We start from the raw sequence: 24641 nt of genomic DNA, 5'->3' as shown, positions 1-24641 counted from the left end.
ACAGCATCACATCGGATTTAGCAAAATCGAATTTGTTTGTTTGTAAGGTATATATTTTTGGTCGTGCTTATATAATTCATTTTGTTGTTTATTTGTTCGGTTCAAAATATAATTGTTCAAAAATTAATAGTTTGTTTATTTTTTATTTTTCACCACCAGGAAGATGGAGCCAACAAACATTACAATGATGAACCAATTGGATGTGTTTAACAACGACTGTGTCCTCAAGGTTCGTATTTTGAAACTATGGCGTCACAAGGACAATAACAAGCTCGGAGAAGATTGGTCAATAGAGATGATTTTGCAAGATAAATGGTATTGTTACATAAAAATAAATAGCTTACCATAATACGGACTTTTACTTTTATTCCAAATTACACATTCGTTAATTTTAGTATATTATTCACGCAATTTTGTACTAATTATTAGATGGTGAATGATTTATATTTATTGGTTAGGTTTACACCGATTTTGTACTAATACACATTTATATGTTTTTTCGGTAAGGTTATATCGTTTTCTGGTAAGGTTTACATTTGTTCACATAATTCAAATGTTCCATAATTGGTAATTTATTTATTATGTGATATTAATATTAATATTTAATTTATCATTTGAGGTCCCCAACTTGATATAATGGATTGAGAATTTGTTGACAAGATGTGTTATTTTTTGTTTACTGTTAATGTATATTTTTATTATTATTCATGTATTTATTTATTTTTCACAATTCATGTAATTTAATTGATTATTATATAATCCGGAAATGAAATTTAATTGATCATTCTATAAGACATTAAATTAGTTATAGTAAGATAATCAATCTTATATTGTTGTTGGTCAAATTTACAATTAAATCACTAATGTCAACGCAATTTAAAACATTATTATATTTTCCAATATTATCGTATTTAACATTTCATATTACATGTGAACGTTACATGATTTATATTTTTCCACCCGTGACGGCCACTGTCAATAACCTCGTGTATAACCTAGTATAATAAAATAAAGTTTAGTGGTGGAATAGCAAATGACTGCCTTCCTTCGTCCGTTTACAAAACACACCTCCTCCCTTTGCTTTGCTTTGTTCTGGAAATTTCTATATAAGTAGAATACACCGCCACACTCACCGTAGACATATCATAAAACACCCCTCAACTCGACGCCAAAACCCTAAATTTCCTAATTTTTCGACATTTTCTCCCTCAGAATTGTCCCTTTGAGTGAGTTTCTTACATTTGAATTGAATTGAATTGAATTGATGGATGATGATCGATAATGCCTCAATTGCGTCCCAGAAGACCACAACCAATTGCTGCTGTTGTTGATGATACAACCAAACCCAAACCACAACACAAGAATAATAATAATAAGAATGCTACTACTACTGTAAAACAACAACCAGAGTTAAAAGAATAATAATATGGATGATGATGAGTACGATAGCGCTGGCCCCACCGCCGATAAGGCTTTCGCTCCTGAAGATGAACCCTCCACCGCTCCTCTCCCTGAAAAGGTATTATTATTAACTTCGGTAAAGATTATATTTTTTATTTATTTATTGGTTACACTAACTAATACTTTATATAAGTTTGTCTTTCATATGGGATTAGGAGGTTTTTACTAATACTAATATTCAATTCAATGCCCTCTTGTTTCACTATTTATTTATTTATTTATTTTAATAATAATAATAATAATAATAATAATATCTGTTTTTGTACTATTTCATGTACTTGTAGTTTGCTCTAGGAATTGTGGGTGTGTTCTCTTTGGTAAAAATATTATTGGTGTGATATGCTTAACTTGTTAATTAGTGAAAAATGGTTGTTTGTTTGTGTGATTATTAAATTTTAGCACTTGATTTAATCATATACTTAAATCAGTTTTTCACTAAATACAGGTCCAGGTTGGTGGATCGCCAGCATATAAGATTGAGAGAAAACTTGGAAAGGGTGGATTTGGGCAAGTATATGTTGGACGCCGTATTAACGCCCCTGTTCCTCATGAAAGAACTGGTTCTGGAGCTGTAGAGGTATCCCTTGATTTTTTGGTTGCATGCTGTCGGTATATGAATGTCATCTAATCTATCATCTATGATATTATAGGTTGCATTGAAGTTTGAACACAGAAGCAGCAAAGGATGTAACTATGGACCACCATACGAATGGCAAGTTTACAAGTAAGCCAAATCAACCTTTTCATCTATTACTCATATTTTGACATTCTCTTATGATAATTGTTTAATTGATGTTTTTCAGTGTTCTTGGTGGAAGTCATGGCGTGCCACGTGTACATTTTAAAGGCAGGCAGGGTGATTACTACATAATGGTACACTTTTGTCTATTTTGCTTTTGTATATGTATTTATATTTAAGTGAATAGTAGCTAATGTTGATGACGGTTGAAGGTCATGGATATGCTTGGCCCTAGCTTATGGGATGTCTGGAATAACAACTCACACACGTAAGTCCAATTTCATAGCGGCTCAAGTGCACACACAGACAAACAGCATTTAATTAATTTTTATCTGTTTATAATGTTTAGGATGTCAATTGAAATGGTTGCATGCATAGCTATAGAAGCCATATCCATATTAGAGAAGATTCATTCCAGAGGGTAGCTTTAATTAACTGTTTCCTGAGTTATTTGTGATATTATATACACATGGTATATAATGTAATACTGATGATTTTTCAGGTATGTACATGGTGATGTTAAACCTGAGAATTTCTTACTTGGTCCTCCAGGAACATCAGATGAGAAGAAACTATTTCTTGTTGATCTTGGTTTAGGTATATTCTAAATCATTCTTTCTGGGTTTTCTTACATCATAATATAAAATGCTTCTAAAACATGTGTTCTATTTGTGGCAGCCACCAGGTGGCGAGATTCATCCTCTGGATTGCACGTTGAATATGATCAACGACCAGATGTGTTTAGGTATGTTTATGATGTTATTATGCAGTTTTTTCATTAATAAATAATTATTTGTGTTTTGATATTAATATTATTATCTTTAAGGGGAACGGTTCGGTATGCGAGTGTACACGCTCATCTTGGTAGAACAGGAAGTCGGAGGGATGATTTGGAATCTCTTGCTTATACACTTGTATTTCTTCTCCGTGGTCGGTTACCATGGCAAGGATTTCAGGTTGGTTCTCAACTTGTAATAGTTTTCAAATACATGTCTGCGTGTTGGCCTGTAAGCAAACCGAATATTTAGTGAATCGTTTGGCAGGAAGTTCGTTTATATAATAAACGAACAAAAATGAACAACTCTTTTGTTCATTTAGTTAATAGAACTAACATCAATACATGTCTTGTTTGTTCATTGATGCTCGTGAACATCCGTTTATTCAAGTTCGTTTATATTCATTTATATTCGTTATTTTACGTTTGTTTAAGCTGGTTTGTCTACATTGTTAGTATTCTCAGATAAATTTCCTCAGCCCATTACAATTTACTTTAGTTTTAACAACTTTTTGGGCACGACACATTGGTGCTTACGCATACTTTTAGTTGGTTTTGTTTTGGTTATGTTTGTTATCTATATTCAGTTATGTTCGTTTGTTTACATCTGTGAAGAAAATAAATGGGCACGAATATGTTAATTTTCTTAACAAACAAACACAAACAAGAAAATTTTGTTTGTTTAATTGTTTGTGGTCAGTCAATTTTTCGGTTATAGTTAAAACAAACGGACAAAAGCATGCCCCATTTTTGTTCGTTCAGTTTGTTTACAGGCCTATCTGTGTGTTTCAGTGTGTTTTTATTTATAGCTATTTGGTGTATTTAGATGGTGGTTTAAAATGTGCAGGGTGAGAATAAAGGGTTCCTTGTGTGCAAGAAGAAGATGGCGACTTCTCCCGAGACGCTTTGCAGCTTCTGCCCTGCCCCGTTTCGGAATTTTGTTGAATTCGTTGTTAATCTGAAGTTTGATGAGGAACCTAATTATGCAAAATATGTTTCCCTTTTTGATGGGATTGTTGGTCCCAATCCAGATATTAGACCAATTAACACTGACGGTGCTCAGAAGGTATTTAACTATATATGTGTCAAAATTTGTTGCTTATGTTATATGAAATTTGAATCTGAAATGCATTATGAACTCAATTGTTCTGTTTCTGACATGATTTTCGTATAATCTGTTAGCTCATTGGACACAAGCGGGGAAGATTGACAATGGAGCAAGAAGATGATGAACAACCGAAGAAGAAAATACGCATGGGGATGCCTGCAACTCAGTGGATAAGTGTATATAATGCTCGCCGCCCAATGAAGCAGAGGTACTGCAATTCATTGTTTAAGCCTTTTAAGATCTTTACTGGTGTTTGCCTTTGGATTTATTGGGTGAAAAACTAAAATGATGTATGGGAATTAGGTCTGGCAACTGCCGCCCATAAAGTTAATTTATTTTGTATACATTGCACACAAGGTTGTAAACAAGCCAAGACGCCCATGAGTTACTCGAGATCGGCTCACAAAAAGCTCGAATCAAGCTGAGATTAAACGAAATCGAGCCTAAAAGGAAGCCTATATAATAAATGAGTCCAAGCCTGAGCTTCGGTTATCGAAGCTCGAGTCAGCTTGCAAGCGCCTAAACTAGCCAATTAGTTAAATAGTTTTGTTTAATATATTAAATTTATATATATTAAATATTCTACATGAGACGAGCCAAGCTGAAGCTTGAGTTTTCTGTAACTTATTTGAGTTAGAGTTTAGGCTCGGCTTGTTTACACCCCTAGTAGCACCTTCTCCGTTTTCCTTATTTAAAAAATAGATTGTTATTGCAATAATACAGTATTGTGGTCATGTTTAGACATCGATAGGTAATTGATTTTCTACTAAGTAAAAGGGTTTCATATTTTACATGTTTTCCATCTCTATGTTATGTTGTAGATATCACTATAACGTGGCAGAAGTGAGACTTGCTCAGCATATTCAAAAAGGAAATGAAGACGGATTACTCATCAGCAGTGTGGCTTCTTGCTCAAACCTATGGGCTATTATCATGGATGCAGGCACCGGATACACCTCTCAAGTTTACCAACTCTCTCCTGTATTTCTTAACAAGGTTCATCTCATTTGTTACTTAAAATTATGTGCTTTTTTATTTTATATACATACTTGAGGAGACAACTAAGCGTTTTGTTTGTATGTGTGCTATTAAATTAAAGGATTGGATTATGGAACAGTGGGATAAGAATTATTATATCAGTGCAATAGCAGGTTCCAACAGCGGGAGCTCTTTGGTTGTAATGTCAAAGGGTAAACATGATTATATTTTCGCTTATAAATGTTATCTTTCAGTGTTGAATCATATGTTTCTGTCTAATGTAGGTACCCCGTATCTTCAACAGTCATATAAAGTTAGTGAATCATTTCCGTTCAAGTGGATCAATAAAAAATGGAAAGAAGGGTTCCATGTCACTGCTATGGGAACTGCAGGAAATAAATGGGCCATTGTTATGTCTCGTGGTGCTGGATTCTCTGAACAGGTGCATATTTGCTGTTTGGATCATAAATTTAGAATTGTATTTGGATTAATTTCATTTATATCCGTATAAACTTGAAAATATTTATATATACCCAAGAAAACCTAAAAACATCATATATACCCAACTTTAATGAATTTTTACTTGATGGCCATTCTACCTTTTCCCGTTATATTTGTTTAAATCCTATTTTTATTTGGATTTTGATCAACATTGACAATCAAACCAGGTATAATTACATGATAATCGAATGATAAGCAATCTAATATTTTGAGAAAACTATTGTTTATTGATAAAAATAAAAAAGTTTGAAGTTAAAAATGGGTAAAAAAAAAAGTTAGCCAAAAATGATAAAATAATAAAATTTAAAGTTAAAAATAGGCGTATATGAAAATATGAAGTTGAGAAAAATAGGGGTAAAATGGTAGTTTTAAAATTGTTCTTAAGGAATTAGGGATATATAATATGTTAACTACTTTGCTAAGGCACAATGATATTTTTAGTTTTGCGTGGGTATATATAAATGATATTTTTCAATTTTTAGGGGTATATATGAAATTACTCCATTACTTTTAAGTTGTTATTATTATTATTATTGTTGTTGTTGTGGTTTTGTGTGTGTGTGTGTGTGTGTGTGTGTGTTTATGTTTATGTTTTGTTGAATAAATATCAGGTTGTGGAACTGGACTTTTTGTATCCAAGTGAAGGTATTCATAAAAGATGGGAAGCCGGGTATCGAATAACGGCAACTGCAGCTACATGGGACCAATCTGCTTTTGTTCTTAGTGTGCCAAGAAGAAAACCCACAGATGAGACACAGGAAACACTGCGGACTTCGGGTTTTCCTAGTACACATGTTAAGGTTAAATTTTTGTCTCCCCCTCAGTAATAATGCTTGATTTGTCAATAACTTTGTGGTTTTGTTGTGCAGGAAAAGTGGGCAAAGAATTTGTACATTGCTTCTATGTGTTACGGTCGAACTGTCTCATGATTGGTTACAGTCATATATATCTAGACCAATAAACTGTTTTCAAGCGGAGGTCCATTTCTATTTGCCAAATAGTGGTAGTACGTAAAGTAATTTGGCTTTGTTTTTTTTCTTTTTAAAATGGTTTAGATGATGCTTTGTAGTTGCATATGAAACTCGTGCATGTGTTTTTGAACGTGGTCGAAGGGGGGTTGTGCACATGCTTTAATTAATGTTTAAATCGAGCTTTTATAGCTTTTCTTCCATGCTTTGTTTTATTGTGTTTTGGCGTTTTGCATCTGTATCTGGTTTATGACCTTAGTTACGTAAAATGTTTTGAAACCCGAACCAAACCGGTTGGTTTGACCGGGACCCGCTAGGAAGACTGGTCCGGTTCGTGTATTTAGCCATTTTTAACAAACCGGCCGGGTTTGGCTTTTTCTGGTTGGCCTGGACCCGGTGGCCCGACGGCCTAAACGGTAATTATATTATTCTGGAGTAAACTATTTTTCTTCAGAAGATCAAAATAGATCCCCTTTGTTATGCTGCGTACTCGCTTAAATCTATTATGCGATGTTTTGAGCTCGAATCTGGGATGAGTAATCGAAGCAAATGGTTAATCTATTTTATTTTCACAAAACAGTGAAACACTGAATAAAAATAAATAAATGTAGAAGTCAAGATGGAAAAAACATATGCGAAGGTTTCACGTTAATTTTGTCTTGCAACTTCTAAGAATCTGGCGGCTGTCCTCTTTCTAGATGTAGATACCTTCTTAATACTCATGCTTGCCCGTTAAGAAGATTAGTTTTTGTAAAAATGATAGGAAATAATTTTTTTTATTCATTTTAACTTGAATGGTTAAGATTAGTTTAGGAAGAAAGTCAAGTGGAAAATAAGGATAAGGGTATAAATTGAATAACACATTTGTTTGCTTTTTATCTTCACATGCAATGCACATGTCAATTTCTCTGTCAATAATTTTTATACGACATTTTTTTTGTTTTAAAAAAATATCACTATAATAACAAACGTTTTTTTATCTTTCATATGAGTACCATATTGTAATAAAAAATAAAAATAAAAAATAGCGGGTTTTTTACATTGTGTTATAAGTGTTTTTTTTATTTTTCTATTTATTGTGTTTTACCAAATTTGTTTTAACATAGTGTTTTTATGTTTTTTTTTTTTTTTTTTTTTTTTTTTTTATGTTTAATTTTACCTTTTTATGTTTTTATGTGAAAAACGCAATTGCGTTTTAAGATTGTGTTTTAATCAATTTAATTATGTTATTCTTTTTAGTCCATTGTGTTTTAAGAAAACTATTAAAATCTCATTGTGTTTTTCAAAGTCTATTCCCATCTTAATACCACCAGCCTATCTCAAACTCATGCCCACCATTGCCACCACAATTCACCACCACAATATTCTTCCCCCCATCGACATCACTACAGGTCAACGCAGCAAGTAAATTTTTTCGGCGGTGGAACCACTGTCAAAACAAATTCCAGCGAGCAGGAGGTGTGTAAAGATGGTGGATGTTAGTGGTTGGTGCGGCAAATTAGAGGTGGGTGCAACGGTATTTGGATGTGATTTTCCGGCGAGAAGGAGGTGTGTTTTTCCAGCGAGAAGGAGCTGTGTTTTTCCGGCGAGAAGGAGGTTTGTTTTTTCGGGGAACATGATGTGCATTTTTCCAGCGAGAAGGAGATGGGTATGTTTTTCCGGCTAGCTGGAGGTGGGTGCGGTGGTTGTGGTGGCTGTGGTCTATGAAGTGGTGGTGGTGGATGATGGTGTCTTTTTGTTGTTTGAAATCTAGGGTTTTAGGATGTAGGTGGTAAGTGAAGTGGGTTTTTGAAATATATGTGGTGGACTAAAATACCCTTCTTCCTAACCTTTTTAAGAAAATTAAACTTCTTATTTGAACCAAACTCGTTATATATATATATACATATATATATATATATATACATATATATATATATATATATATATTTGGAGGGGTTATTATAAAAAGATGAGAGTGTCTAAAAAGTGTAGGAAGAAATCTGGAGCATTGGATCTTATCAATCAACGGTTAAGATGAAAAGATTAGATAATTGAGGGTGTGTTTTATTTTAAAGGCATATAAAGATGTGTTAAAGGGCATAATCGTCTCATGTGTTATATTATATATGGCAATATTTATTAAATATTTAATTATCATATTTTCATCCAAATTTAACATGAATACATACTATAAATAAACCTTGTTGAATTACCAGAAAAAACACACTAGAACATCAAAAACACATAACGTACAACCTTGCTGAATTACAGTGTGTTATAAAACATAACACTAAAGTTTAGTCCAAATTTACAAAAAAACACCAAGAACATCAAGAACAAAAACACACTATATTATATCTATGATTATCATATTTTAATCTAAAATTAAAACCAAACACCAAGAACATCATAATCTATTTTACAATGTGTTTAAAATACAACACCAAATTCTCATTGAAATTTAAAACACAACACAAAGAACATCAAGAACAAAAACACACTATGTTGAACATGATGTACAAAAACACAGTAAACATCATACTAAAACATCAACTATAAACAGTTACACTAAAAACACACCAATAATGAACACCAAAAACTTGCAGCCAACATTTTTTGTTAGGTCGTAAGTTTTTAATTTTTAATTTGTTATATGCGTATTATAGTGAGAGAAATTGGAATATAGAAGAGGGGAAATAGGAATTATAATAACTAATAGTTTTAATTTTCAAAAATAATAAAAAACCTATAGACAATCTTACCCGTATGTATTTTATTGAATCCAATGGTCCAAATCTCTTTTTACACTTTTTAGGACAAATTGACTTCTTATTTTAACCTTGCTATATATATATATCAAGGTTAAAATAAAAAAGTATTATTTTCCTAAAAAGTGTAGGAAGTGATTTTGACCATTAGATCTAATATACCACATAAGGGCAAGATTGTAAACAAAATATCATGTTAATTATGGAATTGAATTATTAATTTAATTATATTCCATATTTCTTTGTTTATAATTGGTCAAACACATTAAATACATATTCATTATTAACATAAACATACCAATCTTGTTATAACTGTAACAACTCGGGTTTTCCTAATTTATATATATTTATTAAATACCCGACTCGTTTCGATATTCGGATTATTTTATCAAAAGTCGTGTTTAATGAGAAGACTAATTATTAATATATTATTATTTATTTATAATACATTATCTTATCTTTCTTATATTTGCATTTTTAACCCAAACCTGAACTAATAACCTCATTCGTGTCCATCCTCAAACCTCAAGGACTAAAAGGAAAATTTCATTATAACCCATTTTCTTTACTTGGATATCCATAACCCAAAACCATATCCATTTTGCTTTTCTTGGACCCGAATTCATAAAAATCAATAACTTGGACCTTAATTTTCGTTTGTATGATGTAATTGATATGGGAAATCAACTAACAATAGCATTTTCGACCTTAACCAACAATCCATATATGGTAATCGTATCAATCTTGATCCGTCTTTCCGTTTAACCTAACCGACACTCGTTTAACCTTGTAGAACACGAAATTGGTTGTATTATATCAATTAATCGTGCAGATACGATCTCCTAACCCTAATAATCATTAGCCCCATATATAATTGGATTAGTTTAGCCATTTTTTATCATCGTTCATAACCACCTCGGCACCGGCCACTGTTGAACCTCGTTACACTACGTCCGATCATCGTTACAGGTAATCTGATATATGGTTTTGATCGCGGGATGGTACTGATCAAAAGCCCTATGGCTGATTTGATTAAATTCTTCGGATTGGATCAAATCAGTTTGCTAGGGTTAATCAATTCTGATTAATCGGGTTCTGTTTATATTAAATCAGTTCTGGCTATTGTCGCACGTCTGTAAGATAGCCCAGCTGGTTAAGTCCTTGAATCACAGGCTGCAGGTTGCGGGTTCGATCCCCTGTAACCCCTGATGTTAAGTATTTTTTTGTTTATTTTATTTTAAATAAATTAATAAACATGCTATTAATCATATTAATTAATTAAAATTATTTTAATGAAAACCGACGATATAACACTTGTTTTCTCGCATCTTTTGTCTGTGTATATGTTGACATATATGTATATATACGTATCTATATATATAATAAATTAATATTTATGTTTTAATATATATATATATATATATATATATATATATATATATATTATAAGTAAACTTTATATATAACTATGCTTATAAAACTAACAATGTTTTAAGATGCATTTTATATGATAAATTATTTGAATAATTTAATTTAACAAACTAATGATACTTTAAAAGATGAATCTATATGATAAAATATTATAATGTATATAATTTAATAAACGAATAATTATCAAATTAATTATGATTAAAAGAGTATAATATTAACTTAATTATCGAGCTTTCATGAATCTATCTAGTTTATATACTTAGCGTATATGTACTTCTTTTTGTTCCTTTTAGGCTTTATTGTCAACATGTGATTTCCTCCATTCTTATTATCTCGATCACTGTAAGGCCCCGTTACCGGTAGCCCTACTTTGGATGTTGGATTTACTCATAAACACAGTTCAAATATCAGAGTTAATTAAAACTTTACGCGGAACATAAAAACTTTCATAAAACACTTTATAACAATCCAAAACTTGTCTTAAACAAACAACTTGTCTTTCAAAAACTAAGTAATTAAAACATAACACGTCTTGAGCCTTCTGATGCCAGCCTTCTTATTCAATACCACGTGTCCCCTCAAGTGAGCTGCCTCATTCTACTCACCTGCGTACATACTAAAAGTCAGCTACGCTGAGTGAGTTCTAGTTAATCACACATAATACAATACATACACTTACCTTCCATTATGCATCCGAAGATACATAATAAGTACTTTACTAATTTATTTTCATTCCATAAGTTCATACATACTGTAACACCCCGTAACCGCAGCGGAAACGTACACGGGATGCAACAGACACATCTGATATCAACAGCATTGCTTATAAAGAAAACACCACTACAATAATTTAAACGTATTACATTTTTCCGAGTTTCATTACCGACTAGGCGTTATCACATAAGTTTTACCAATAGTACGTTAACATGTTTAAAACAAAATATAGACACTTAAGCTTCCACAAAATAGCACACATCATCAAGCACGTATCACTCATTCCAATTTGGGTGTACCTAGAAAGCATGTAAAGAAAACGGGTCAACTACGAATAGTTGGTGAGTTTCACTAATTTAAGTAAACCATGACAAATCATTTTAATAATCATAAATTAGTGATGTAATTATGCTGAGCCTATAAGTGAAAACTCTGTTAACCCAGAAACACATTTAATAACCTCTGGGGACACTGTTAACCCAGAAACACATTTAATAACCTCTGGGGACACTGTTAACCCAGAAATACATTTAATAGCCTCTGGGGACACTGTTAACCCAGAAATACATTTAATAACCTCTGGGGACACTGTTAACCCAGAACACTGTTTCGGGCCTTACAATATTAGCAACTCAGACAATTACCATCTTAATACATTACCGTACGATTCCCGTACAATAAACATTATATAAATACATTCATTTCCATGCGATCGGCATGTACTTAAACACTTTGATAAAAACATGCTTTCCGCCCCGGGAAAATATATAAAACAGTTCAATAAAAAGGGGCTCGTGAAAACTCACCTTTTTGGTGAGCAGAGATGTAATACTGGCACGGCTACCTGTCCGGATCTGTAATACGATCCCTAAGTCGTTACTACACAATTTCTATTAATATAACTTAAGTTCGTGTTAACCGGTACGTCCGGGGACACTGTTAACCCAGTACCGTACACGACCCGGGGACAATGTTAACCCCGATACACTTCTCAGGACTTAGATTGTGATCTCACTTAGAGTTCTTTAGTCAAAACTACCATTAGTTTGTTTTCTCGTTTTGCGTGCCTAGCACGGTTATTCGTCTTTATGTTTTCAAAAATGAGTTTGGCCACATACGACCCGAAAGTAGTTGTTATTGATATTTTAATTAAAGTGGTGAAATTAGAGCTCGGTTTAGACAACCCGTTTGGCCGCGGGGCCCGTTTCCGTCTTTAATATACCGGAAACGACTAAATCGGGTAAAATTACCCAAATCATCCGAATTATTTTCGGATGATTTATTTTTACTTGATTAACTCAGTTTCATGAAAATAGTCCATTTTTAAGGTTTTTATACACCAGTCAGCTCGCTTAGGCGAACTTTGCCGGTTTACACGTTTTAAGCTTTAAAAGTTTGTTTTTAAGTTCCATTTAGCACAAATAAATATCCGCTTAGTCTCGGATCTTGAAATTTTGTACAATTCAGTTTTTGACAGTAAGGAATTTTATAAAATATTTCCAGATTTAATTTCTATTTTTAACATTTATTTATCTGTTTTTAAACGTCATTTAAACACCAAATATGTCGAAAATACCAAATGACCTTAGAAAAATCCCAAATTTTTCTGAGATGACCCCTGCCATCCACATAGTCCCCTGTAATTTTTCCAGAACCAAAATCTCATTTTTCATGCCATTTTCACCAAAACCGAGCTAGAAAAACCCTAGAACTCGTTTTACCGAAAAGCCTACTTAGACTTCTCCAATGGACCTGAAATTTTGTGTGTGACTTTTATATGTTATAAAAAGCTTATCTGAATTTTTCCAGAATTTTTCATGATGTTTAGCTATTTTTCACCATTTTTAGTCAAAACCGAGCATTAAATTCACCAAATATTCATCCTTTATCCAAAAATTACCAAAATTTCACAGATCTCATATTTTCATGTGTAGATCATCTCTGTGAAATTTCATGACCCAACTCTAAGTCTACCACAATCTGTCCAAATCACACAAATCATACGAAAAAACCGAACTACCTTGTGTTTCTAGCGTTAGATCGCAAAGATCTTGCTTTCTAGCCTTTGCTAGCAACTAGATATAACACCTACAAGCACAATAACACCACACCAAGCAAGTTATACCCACAATCAAGCCATTTCATTCATGGTTTCGGTTAAGACATCAAAACAAAGATTTTAACCGTAAAAATTCGTTTTTGACTCTTTTAACTCCTTTCTTGGACCAAGATCCCTTGTATAACTTGTATACATCACTTGATCATGCAAGAATCGGTTTCATCTCGGGTTTTCACCCATTTTTCACTTGAAACCTCATTTTCTTGAAATTACTCAAGATTATGGAATTACAACTATGAATTAACCATTACTTTATGGTTTTACCTTGTTAAAACTCAAAGATTTGGATGAGAATTGAAGATTGGAAGAGGTTTGAGTGCTTGAATGTTTGAAGAAAAAAGAAAATGAAAGGGATGAGGGGAAACCCTCATCCGATCGGTCTCCATATGGTGTGGGGGTGGGGCCCACACCTCCATTCTTGGCCACACATTCAGATTACGCAATCTGGATAATGTTGTGGATAACCTGGTTCAGTTCGTTTTTCGGTTAAACGTTTAATTCCGCTCAAAACGAGGCCAAAACGGTCGTTTTTCGGCTTAAAATTTAAATTTATATAAAACCGATTTAAAAACTTTAAAAACTTAAACCATGACATTTATTGACTTAACACATCATAATGTCGGTAATTGTGCATCTTTTTCGGCTTGATCGATCGTCTCTTGCTTGGTTTGATGTTAAAGGTTTCGTTTATCGTACCGACGTACTAATAAATCGAAATCCTTTTTCTGTGCTATAATTCACTTATCCCGAAGCTTTAATACTTCGTACACATCACTAAACATTATATACTTCGTCTATAATGTAATCCCCGATTCGTTCGGGTTTCAATAATCGTTCATCGATTAATCGTAATTTCGATACGACTAGCTGTATATTCGAGTATAATTCGTACTGTGAATCTTATATACTCGTATAAACACATTATAATTCATATATTCAGTATTGAATAACACGTAAATAGTATATTCCGGCTAGGGTATACCTGAATTTGCCGGAATCGTTACATTCTCCCCCCGTTACAAAAATTTCGTCCTCGAAATTTTACGCATCAACTACTTCCTTTTGCGGAAATAGGTGGGGGTATTTCTTCCGAAATTCGTCCTTTCGTTCCCAAGTATATTCTGGGCCTCGTTGCGAGTTCCATCTAACTTTGACCAACGAGATCTTATTGTGTCTAAGTTGCTTGATTTTCCCGTCTACTATTTCTATGGGCTCCTCTACAATGTTGAGCTTATCATTTATTTGGACACCCTCTAAAGGTAACACCGATGTCTCATCCGACAGACACCTTTTCAAGTTTGACACGTGAAACACGTTGTGAACTGCACTTAATTCATCTGGCAGTTCTAATTGGTATGCTACAGGACCGATTTTTGCAGTAATGTCGAACGGTCCAATGTATCTAGGGGCTAACTTCCCCGCTTTTCCAAATCTGACTACTCCTTTCCAAGGTGATACTTTCAAATACACTTTATCACCTTTCTCAAATGATAACGGTTTTCTACGGGTATCGGCATAACTCTTCTGCCGATCCCGTGCGGCCTTCAGATTGTTCTTAATTTCAAGGATTTTGTTGGTCGTTTCCTGGACCAGATCTGATCTAATAACCTGTGTGTCGCCCACTTCAGTCCAGCAGAGTGGTGATCGGCACTTCCGTCCATACAATGCTTCATACGGTGCTGCTTTTATACTGCTATGGTAACTGTTATAGGAAAATTCAACGAGCGGGAGATGTTGATCCCAATTTCCCTTAAAATCCAGTACGCATGCACGAAGCAAATCCTCCAGGGTTTGAATGGTCCTCTCAGACTGACCGTCGGTCTGAGGGTGGTAAGCTGTGCTTAGATTAATACGCGTTCCCAGCGCTTCTTGCACAGCTTGCCAAAGCTTGGAGGTGAAATGGCTATCCCGATCGGAGATGATTGAGATGGGTATCCCATGACGAGACACAATTTCATTTATATAAATCTGCGCAAGTCTCTCGGTGTTATAATTATTTCTAATCGGAATAAAATGTGCCGATTTGGTTAATCGATCCACGACTACCCAAATTGCATCATGTCCTCGGGACGTCTTGGGAGATGTGTCACAAAATCCATCGTGATCTGCTCCCATTTCCATTCAGGAATTTCCGGTTGTTGTAACATTCCCGAGGGTTTCTGGTGCTCCGCCTTAACCCTCGCACACGTCGTACACTTGCCGACGTATGTGGCTATATCCTTTTTCATACCCGGCCACCAGTAGAACTCCTTCACATCCTTGTACATCTTATCCGATCCCGGATGTATGGAATATTTTGATTTATGCGCTTCGTCCATGATTAATTCACGAAGGTCATGGAGGGTCGGGATCCAAATCCGATTTTTGAAATAGAGAATTTCGTCCATACGCTGTTCGAAATTCTTCTCGTTACCGTAAAGTCCTTCTTTTTCCATTTGCTCCTCTTTCAACGCCTCGCGTTGAGCGACTCGAATTAAATCCTAAAGGTTCGACTGGACTATCATCCCCAACGCTCGCACTCGCAATGGTTTAACCCGATCCTTCCTACTCAAGGCATCTGCTACGACGTTAGCTGTGACACCCGGTAATTTCCCAACCCTATAAACTAAGTAATCAACCTAATAATTAGGTGATTGTGAATATTATGTGCGCTAAATTAGAATCAGCGCGGGCACGTTATGTGCGCCCTGCGCGAGCACGCTATGTTAGAATCAGCGCGGGTATTTGTTATGTGCACCCTGCGCGAGCGCGCCATGTTAAGAACCAGCGTGGGCATATGTTATATGCGCCATGCGCGAGTGTTTTGGTTTTATGTTTCCATAACTTTATATTGTCTAATGGGTTGACCGTCCCGCATGATGCTAAGGCGGGTGCATCCCAAAACGTTTATGCGCATGCGGAAAGGGAACTAACCTCCCCGCATGGCGGGAACATTGAGAGCTAGTTTGTCTGAAGCTCCAAGATGGAATTGACTTCAACATGACTGATCACTATGTTGAAATACCAAGACCACCTGGAGAATCTACAAATGAAACTCAATGTCCCTGACTGCGAGAAGGTTACGTACCTACCCGCAGCAAAGAAATGTCCTTCACGCAGAAAGCTATGCGCACAAAGCTATACGCGCAGAACACTTAGCCTAATCTCCAGATATAAGGGGATTATTCCCGCCCAAAAAGTAAACAGTTGCGTGTTTCAGAGATTTCTACTTTTTAACTGTACACTGACAAAAGCACCTGAAAAAACATACTGTAACATGAAAAGTCAACTATCAGCCACCCTACTCTCACCAACCACAGACCTGCATGTCCTGTCCAAATCAAATCAGAATCTTTTATCCACTCCTCCACTTTTAAATAAATAATAATAATTCCCATACTTTATCATCATTACACCTAGATATGAAAAGATTACAATCCCCTAAAGCAAGGGATTGTGTTCCCTAAATCTTGCCTATAAATATGTAACCCAAATTATCACCCAAACACACTTCAAAATTCTCTCTTAAAACTGCAAATTGCACTAATCATCGTCCAAGCATCTGTTTGATTTTCAATTCCGTTCCTGTTACTAGGTAAGCCGAGATTATAACCCTGAGATCTACTTTCCAACCCTTATATTCTCCTATTTCTTGATCTTAATATATATACTTGTTATTTAATCGTATTCTAGACCTTCAATTCCGAGGCCAACACCAAGAAAACCCGAATCTCGATTAATCCCTTAACAAGAACCACATGTGAGTCTCACAGCCCCTATTTTCACTATTTTCAATGTTTTTAAACTGTTTTCGGGGCGAGGGACACGTACTTAAATTACGATTTATCATGGCATACTTACAAGTTATGCAAACGATTGTGTTTAAATTATGTTTCATGATGAGCAATGCAAACGGTTATCTATGGTTTACGATGTATGTGCGCCAGAATTCGAGTAAGTGATCACTTTACCATTGGAACTCTAAGGGTAGGGACTGCTGGTTTGATCCGCCCACTCGTAGGGGTCGCACCTCTTACACAGACGAGTGCCTAGCATGTCACGGGGCAGTACTATGGGATTGAGCCCGCTCGTAGAGGTCGCTCCTCTTACGCAGACGAGCGCCTTGTTTTCCGGCACAACGTCTGCGCGTAACCCGCGGGACGGTATTATTCGCTCGTAGTGGCAGCGCCACTTACACAGACGAGCACGGTTTTTCAGAAGTGTCCACGCGTAAGGCAGCGCCACTTACACAGACGAGCACGGTTCTCAGAAATGTTCGCGCGTAACCCGCGGGACGGATTTATCAAAGGAAACGTTATCAGAACTATGTTTTACTAAGCATGTGTTTCAATGATGCTATCAGAATTATGTTTTAGAATGATTTTTATCAAGACTATGATGCAATACAATTTATCAAGTTACTAAAACTTGTGAACTCACTCAGTTTATACTGATTCAAATGTTTTACGTGTCTTTCAGGAGATAACTAGGTAGCGCATGGAGTCACACTTAGAGCACCTCACGCTGAACATCTAAAACTAGCTTTTTGGAAGATTTTAGTTCTATCCCTTCGATGCGCGCGGTTGTTCCCGCCACGCAAAGGGGATATGGCGTGGAAATCTTCAACAGTTTTTATACTTGGATGTTTTTATGTAATCTTTAAACAATGTAATGTATTTGTATTAAACATTTCATGCGCAATGAAAATCCTACTTTGAATGTTTGCAATGGCCCGTGCTTAATTATCAATCCCCACTCGCGCGCGCCCGGCTGTTTCCGCCGTTCAGGGCCGGGTGTGACAGATTGGTATCAGAGCCAGGTTATAGCGAACTAGGAAAAGAAGTTTTAACCTAGACTATAACCGTCGGGGAATCGCATGAAGTATTTTTCAAGGAAAATATTTTCAAGAGAAAAACCACACACACTTAGGAACACGGGTCGCACAATGTCTAGTGAACATTAAGGATAAAAACACTATGTGCTCATGGTACATGCGCTAAGTTTGTTATATTTTCACTCTTTTAAAGCGAGAATGCCTCCAACCAGAGCCAAGGGAATTACCATGACACCCGAGGAACTCGCGGAAATAATCGCGCAAGCGATCGCAACACATGAGGCCAGCAAGGCCGAATCTAGTCAGGGTCGTCAGGAGAACGAGGCCCCAGAACCCGAATCAGGAGCCTTGGACAAAGGGTGCTCTTATAAGACATTTATGGCCTGTAGGCCTTGGCCATTCAAGGGTACCGAAGGGGCCATTGGGCTCTACAACTGGATTGACAAGATGGAGACAGTTCTCTCCATTAGCAGATGTAGTGAGAACCAGAAGGTCCTTTACGCGACCTGCATGTTCCAAGAAGCAGCTTCGTCTTGGTGGAAGCTTCAAGTGAAGACTTTGGGGCGAGAAGTTGCTCTTCACAAGACCTGGGAGGAACTGAAGGAAATGTTGATGAGAAAGTTCTGCTCTCGCGCAGAAATTCAGAGTCTGCAACAGGAATTCTGGAACCACACCATGATAGGAACGGATATCGACGCCTACAACATCCGGTTCAACGAGCTTTGCCAGTTGGTGCCAGACATGGCAAACACGGAGGAAAAGAAGATCGAGAGGTATATCTTTGGGTTACCTCCTGTTGTTAGGGTTCCGCTCAACGCCGCAGCACCTCCAACCTTTGATGAGGCGGTAGCGCGGGCCATCACCCTTACAAGGGATACGGTCCGTGCGGGTATGTTGACTACGCGCGGAAACGAGCAGCGAACCTCTGACTCCAAGAGGAAATGGAACTCTCACCACCGAGGGTCCGACTCCAAGCAGCCCCGTTCAAGAAGCAGGAAAGCGCAAGGGTTTACGCGATCCAAGCCACGGAGCCATCAAGGAAAGGATACAGCAGGCCTTACCCATGGTGCAACAAATGCAAGTTTCACCATGAGGGTGAATGCGCGAGCGTCATGTGCGCCAAATGTAACAGGCCAGGGCACAAGACGGTGAATTGCCGTGCTAAGGAAGCTGGAGCCAGTGACAACTGCTACGCATGCGGGAAACCAGGGCATTTCAGTCGGGATTGCCCACAAAAGGGAAACCAAGCTCGCGGGAGAGCTTTGTGATCGGCGCAGGCGAAGCAAAAGAAGAGCCGAATGTGGTAACCGGTACGTTTTTACTTAACGGCCATTTTGCATCTGTCTTATTTGATACTGGCGCTGACCTAAGTTTCATATCCACGGAGTTTAAAAACTCCCTAGGCCTAGCGACCAGTAGGCTAGACATACCTTATACTATAGAACTAGCCAATGGTAGGCAGTTATGCGCGAACGAAAGAACTGAACAATGTGTAATAGTCATGGGAGGTCACGGGTTCAATATTAACTTGTTGCCAATAGACTTGGGAAGTTTTGACATTGTGGTAGGTATGGATTGGTTAGTCGAGAACCACGCGGAGGTTATTTGCCATGAGAAGCAGGTTCGGATCCCACTGTTGAACGAAGAAACCTTGGTGATTCAAGGGGAAAGAAGGGGAGTTGCGACGAAACTGATTTCGTGCCTAAAGGCGCGCAAGTGCCTAAGGAAAGGGTGCTACGCCTTCCTGGCGCATGTAGTAGAGAAGGAAGGAGATGAGCGAAGAATTGAAGACTTACCAGTAGTGCGCGAATTTCCAGAAGTTTTTCCTGAAGATTTGCCCGGATTACCGCCGCCGCGACAAGTCGAGTTTCGAATTGATTTAGTCCCAGGAGCTGCGCCAGTAGCTCGAGCGCCTTATCGATTAGCTCCATCTGAGATGCAAGAGCTATCCAATCAGCTACAGGAACTATTGGATAAGGGTTTCATACGCCCAAGCTTCTCACCTTGGGGAGCTCCAGTACTGTTTGTAAAGAAGAAGGATGGTTCCTTCCGGATGTGTATTGACTACAGGGAGCTGAACAAGCTGACAGTCAAGAATCGGTACCCCTTACCGAGGATTGACGACTTATTTGACCAGTTGCAGGGATCCAGTTATTATTCGAAGATAGATCTACGGTCAGGATACCACCAACTTAGGGTCCATGAGGAAGATGTGCCGAAAACAGCCTTCCGAACTAGATACGGCCATTATGAGTTCTTAGTGATGCCTTTCGGGCTAACTAATGCGCCGGCTGTATTCATGGATCTGATGAACCGCGTGTGCAAACCATACTTGGATAGGTTTGTGATTGTATTTATAGATGACATTCTGATTTACTCTCGGACCAAGGCCGAGCATGAGCGACACCTGAGATTGATTTTGGAATTGTTGAGGAAGGAAAAGTTGTATGCGAAGTTTTCCAAGTGTGAGTTTTGGCTTAGAGAAGTTCACTTTCTCGGTCACGTTGTAAACGAGAAAGGAATACACGTTGATCCTTCCAAAGTCAAGGCCATCGAAAACTGGGAAGCGCCAAAAACCCCAACTGAGGTGAGGCAATTCCTAGGACTAGCTGGCTACTATCGACGCTTCATTGAGAACTTCTCCAAGATAGCTCTACCTCTGACCGCGCTAACTCAGAAAGACAAGAAGTTTGTTTGGGGCGAAAATCAGGAAGCGGCATTTCAAATGTTGAAACAGAAGTTATGTAGTGCGCCAATTTTGTCTCTGCCCGAGGGGACGGATGACATCGTCGTTTACTGCGACGCTTCACATCAGGGACTCGGATGTGTCCTTATGCAGCGAGACAAAGTCATAGCGTATGCCTCGCGCCAACTCAAGGCCAATGAAAAGAACTACACAACGCATGATCTGGAACTTGGAGCGGTTGTCTTCGCGTTAAAGATTTGGCGCCATTACCTCTATGGTACAAAGTGTATAATCTTTACGGATCACAAGAGCCTTCAACATATATTTGATCAAAAGGATTTAAACATGAGGCAACGAAGATGGGTGGAGTTGTTGAATGATTATGATTGTGAAATTAAGTACCACCCTGGAAAGGCGAATGTGGTAGCAGACGCGCTAAGTAGGAAGGAGCGAATAAAAACGCTACGAGTCAAGGCTCTAAGGTTGACCATTCGCGCAGATCTCTCTACCCGCATCCGAGACGCTCAGCAAGAAGCCTTGAAACCAGAGTTTGTTAAAAACGAATCCCTTGGGGGTATGATTAAGAATTTGGAGATCAAGGAAAACGACACTCGATATTTTGCTAACCGCATATGGGTCCCTCTCAAGGGAGGATTGCGCGAGCAAGTATTAAACGAAGCTCACAAGACGCGGTATTCCGTACATCCTGGCGCAGACAAGATGTACCAAGATGTTAAAGTGCTGTATTGGTGGCCCAATCTTAAAGGCGCCATCGCGACGTATGTCAGTAAGTGCCTGACGTGTTCGAAGGTAAAGGCTGAATACCAGAAACCATCAGGGTTGCTTCAACAGCCAGAAATTCCCATGTGGAAGTGGGAACAAATCTCTATGGACTTCATTACCAAACTGCCAAGGACACCTGGGGGTTACGACACGATCTGGGTTATTGTAGATCGGCTAACTAAGTCAGCGCACTTCCTGCCGATCAAGGAAACCGATAAGATGGAAAAGTTAGCCCGATTGTATATTCGAGAAGTAGTTTCAAAACATGGAGTCCCAGTGTCCATCATTTCTGATAGAGATAGTCGATTCACCTCAAGGTTTTGGAGATCGTTACAAGGGGCTTTAGGTACTCGTCTTGACATGAGTACGGCATATCATCCCCAAACGGATGGACAAAGCGAGCGAACAATCCAGACATTGGAAGATATGCTGCGCGCGTGCGCAATCGATTTCGGAGGTAGCTGGGATACTCATCTCCCATTGGTTGAATTTTCTTACAACAACAGTTATCACACAAGCCTCAAGGCTGCGCCGTTTGAAGCTTTGTATGGGCGCAAGTGTAGATCCCCACTGTGCTGGGCTGAAGTGGGTGACAAGCAAATGACTGGTCCAGAAATGATCCAAGAAACAACAGACAAGATTTTTCAGATACGGGATCGCCTTAAGACAGCGCGCGACAGACAGAAGAGCTACGCAGATGTGCGAAGGAAACCGTTGGAGTTTCAAGTAGGGGATAGAGTACTTTTGAAAGTCTCTCCATGGAAAGGAGTCCCCCGTTTCGGCAAGCGAGGAAAGTTGAATCCGCGCTACATTGGACCATTTGAGATCCTGGAAAGGATCGGTCCGGTTGCTTATAAACTCCGTTTACCCGCCGAACTCAGTGGAGTTCATGATACGTTTCATGTGTCCAACCTCAAAAAGTGTTTATCTGACGAAACGTTGATTTTACCGTTGGAAGAGATTCACATCGACAAACAACTGCACTTCGTAGAAGAACCTATAGCAGTAACCGATTGGAAAGAACAAAAGTTACGCAGAAGCAGAATCAAGTTAGTAAAGGTTCAATGGAACTCAAGGCGTGGGCCTGAATTCACTTGGGAAAGAGAAGATCAAATACGCAAGAAATACCCACACCTCTTTCAGAGCATGGCTTCTGCCAGCGACGCCTCCTAAATTTCGGGACGAAATTCTCTTAACAGGGGGAAAATGTGACACCCGGTAATTTCCCAACCCTATAAACTAAGTAATCAACCTAATAATTAGGTGATTGTGAATATTATGTGCGCTAAATTAGAATCAGCGCGGGCACGTTATGTGCGCCCTGCGCGAGCACGCTATGTTAGAATCAGCGCGGGTATTTGTTATGTGCACCATGCGCGAGCGCGCCATGTTAAGAACCAGCGTGGGCATATGTTATATGCGCCATGCGCGAGTGTTTTGGTTTTATGTTTCCATAACTTTATATTGTCTAATGGGTTGACCGTCCCGCATGATGCTAAGGCGGGTGCATCCCAAAACGTTTATGCGCATGCGGAAAGAGAACTAACCTCCCCGCATGGCGGGAACATTGAGAGCTAGTTTGTCTGAAGCTCCAAGATGGAATTGACTTCAACATGACTGATCACTATGTTGAAATACCAAGACCACCTGGAGAATCTACAAATGAAACTCAATGTCCCTGACTGCGAGAAGGTTACGTACCTACCCGCAGCAAAGAAATGTCCTTCACGCAGAAAGCTATGCGCACAAAGCTATACGCGCAGAACACTTAGCCTAATCTCCAGATATAAGGGGATTATTCCCGCCCAAAAAGTAAACAGTTGCGTGTTTCAGAGATTTCTACTTTTTAACTGTACACTGACAAAAACACCTGAAAAAGCATACTGTAACATGAAAAGTCAACTATCAGCCACCCTACTCTCACCAACCACAGACCTGCATGTCCTGTCCAAATCAAATCAGAATCTTTTATCCACTCCTCCACTTTTAAATAAATAATAATAATTCCCATACTTTATCATCATTACACCTAGATATGAAAAGATTACAATCCCCTAAAGCAAGGGATTGTGTTCCCTAAATCTTGCCTATAAATATGTAACCCAAATTATCACCCAAACACACTTCAAAATTCTCTCTTAAAACTGCAAATTGCACTAATCATCGTCCAAGCATCTGTTTGATTTTCAATTCCGTTCCTGTTACTAGGTAAGCCGAGATTATAACCCTGAGATCTACTTTCCAACCCTTATATTCTCCTATTTCTTGATCTTAATATATATACTTGTTATTTAATCGTATTCTAGACCTTCAATTCCGAGGCCAACACCAAGAAAACCCGAATCTTGATTAATCCCTTAACAAGAACCACAGGTGAGTCTCACAGCCCCTATTTTCACTATTTTCACTGTTTTTAAACTGTTTTCGGGGCGAGGGACACGTACTTAAATTACGATTTATCATGGCATACTTACAAGTTATGCAAACGATTGTGTTTAAATTATGTTTCATGATGAGCAATGCAAACGGTTATCTATGGTTTACGATGTATGTGCGCCAGAATTCGAGTAAGTGATCACTTTACCATTGGAACTCTAAGGGTAGGGACTGCTGGTTTGATCCGCCCACTCGTAGGGGTCGCACCTCTTACACAGACGAGTGCCTAGCATGTCACGGGGCAGTACTATGGGATTGAGCCCGCTCGTAGAGGTCGCTCCTCTTACGCAGACGAGCGCCTTGTTTTCCGGCACAACGTCCGCGCGTAACCCGCGGGACGGTATTATTCGCTCGTAGTGGCAGCGCCACTTACACAGAC

General features: G+C 38.0%; 1 protein-coding gene across 2 annotated transcripts; it reads left to right on the top strand.

Moving 5' to 3' along the window:
• Positions 1 to 1419: 1419 nt before the first annotated feature.
• LOC143547724 (casein kinase 1-like protein HD16) lies at positions 1420 to 6598 on the top strand. 2 transcript variants are annotated; one of them, XM_077039081.1, is made up of 16 exons: positions 1420 to 1519; positions 1907 to 2038; positions 2112 to 2185; positions 2265 to 2334; positions 2413 to 2468; positions 2550 to 2621; positions 2703 to 2797; positions 2879 to 2945; positions 3027 to 3156; positions 3823 to 4041; positions 4158 to 4291; positions 4905 to 5079; positions 5183 to 5273; positions 5346 to 5503; positions 6174 to 6362; positions 6432 to 6598. In XM_077039081.1, exons 1-16 carry the CDS (start codon positions 1427 to 1429, stop codon positions 6489 to 6491), a joined length of 1815 nt encoding a protein of 604 aa, XP_076895196.1. In that variant the 5' UTR covers positions 1420 to 1426; the 3' UTR covers positions 6492 to 6598. The 2 variants fall into 2 exon arrangements, with proteins under 2 accessions (XP_076895196.1, XP_076895195.1); XM_077039080.1 differs by having other exon boundaries at positions 5183 to 5503.
• The last annotated feature ends 18043 nt before the right edge of the window (positions 6599 to 24641 follow it).

This window comes from Bidens hawaiensis, unplaced genomic scaffold (genome assembly GCF_021521415.1).
Source record: "Bidens hawaiensis isolate Kalapana, Puna unplaced genomic scaffold, B.hawaiensis_p1.1 tig00014823_1, whole genome shotgun sequence".
NCBI lineage: Eukaryota > Viridiplantae > Streptophyta > Magnoliopsida > Asterales > Asteraceae > Bidens > Bidens hawaiensis.
This window is presented reverse-complemented; position numbering and strand designations above follow the sequence as displayed.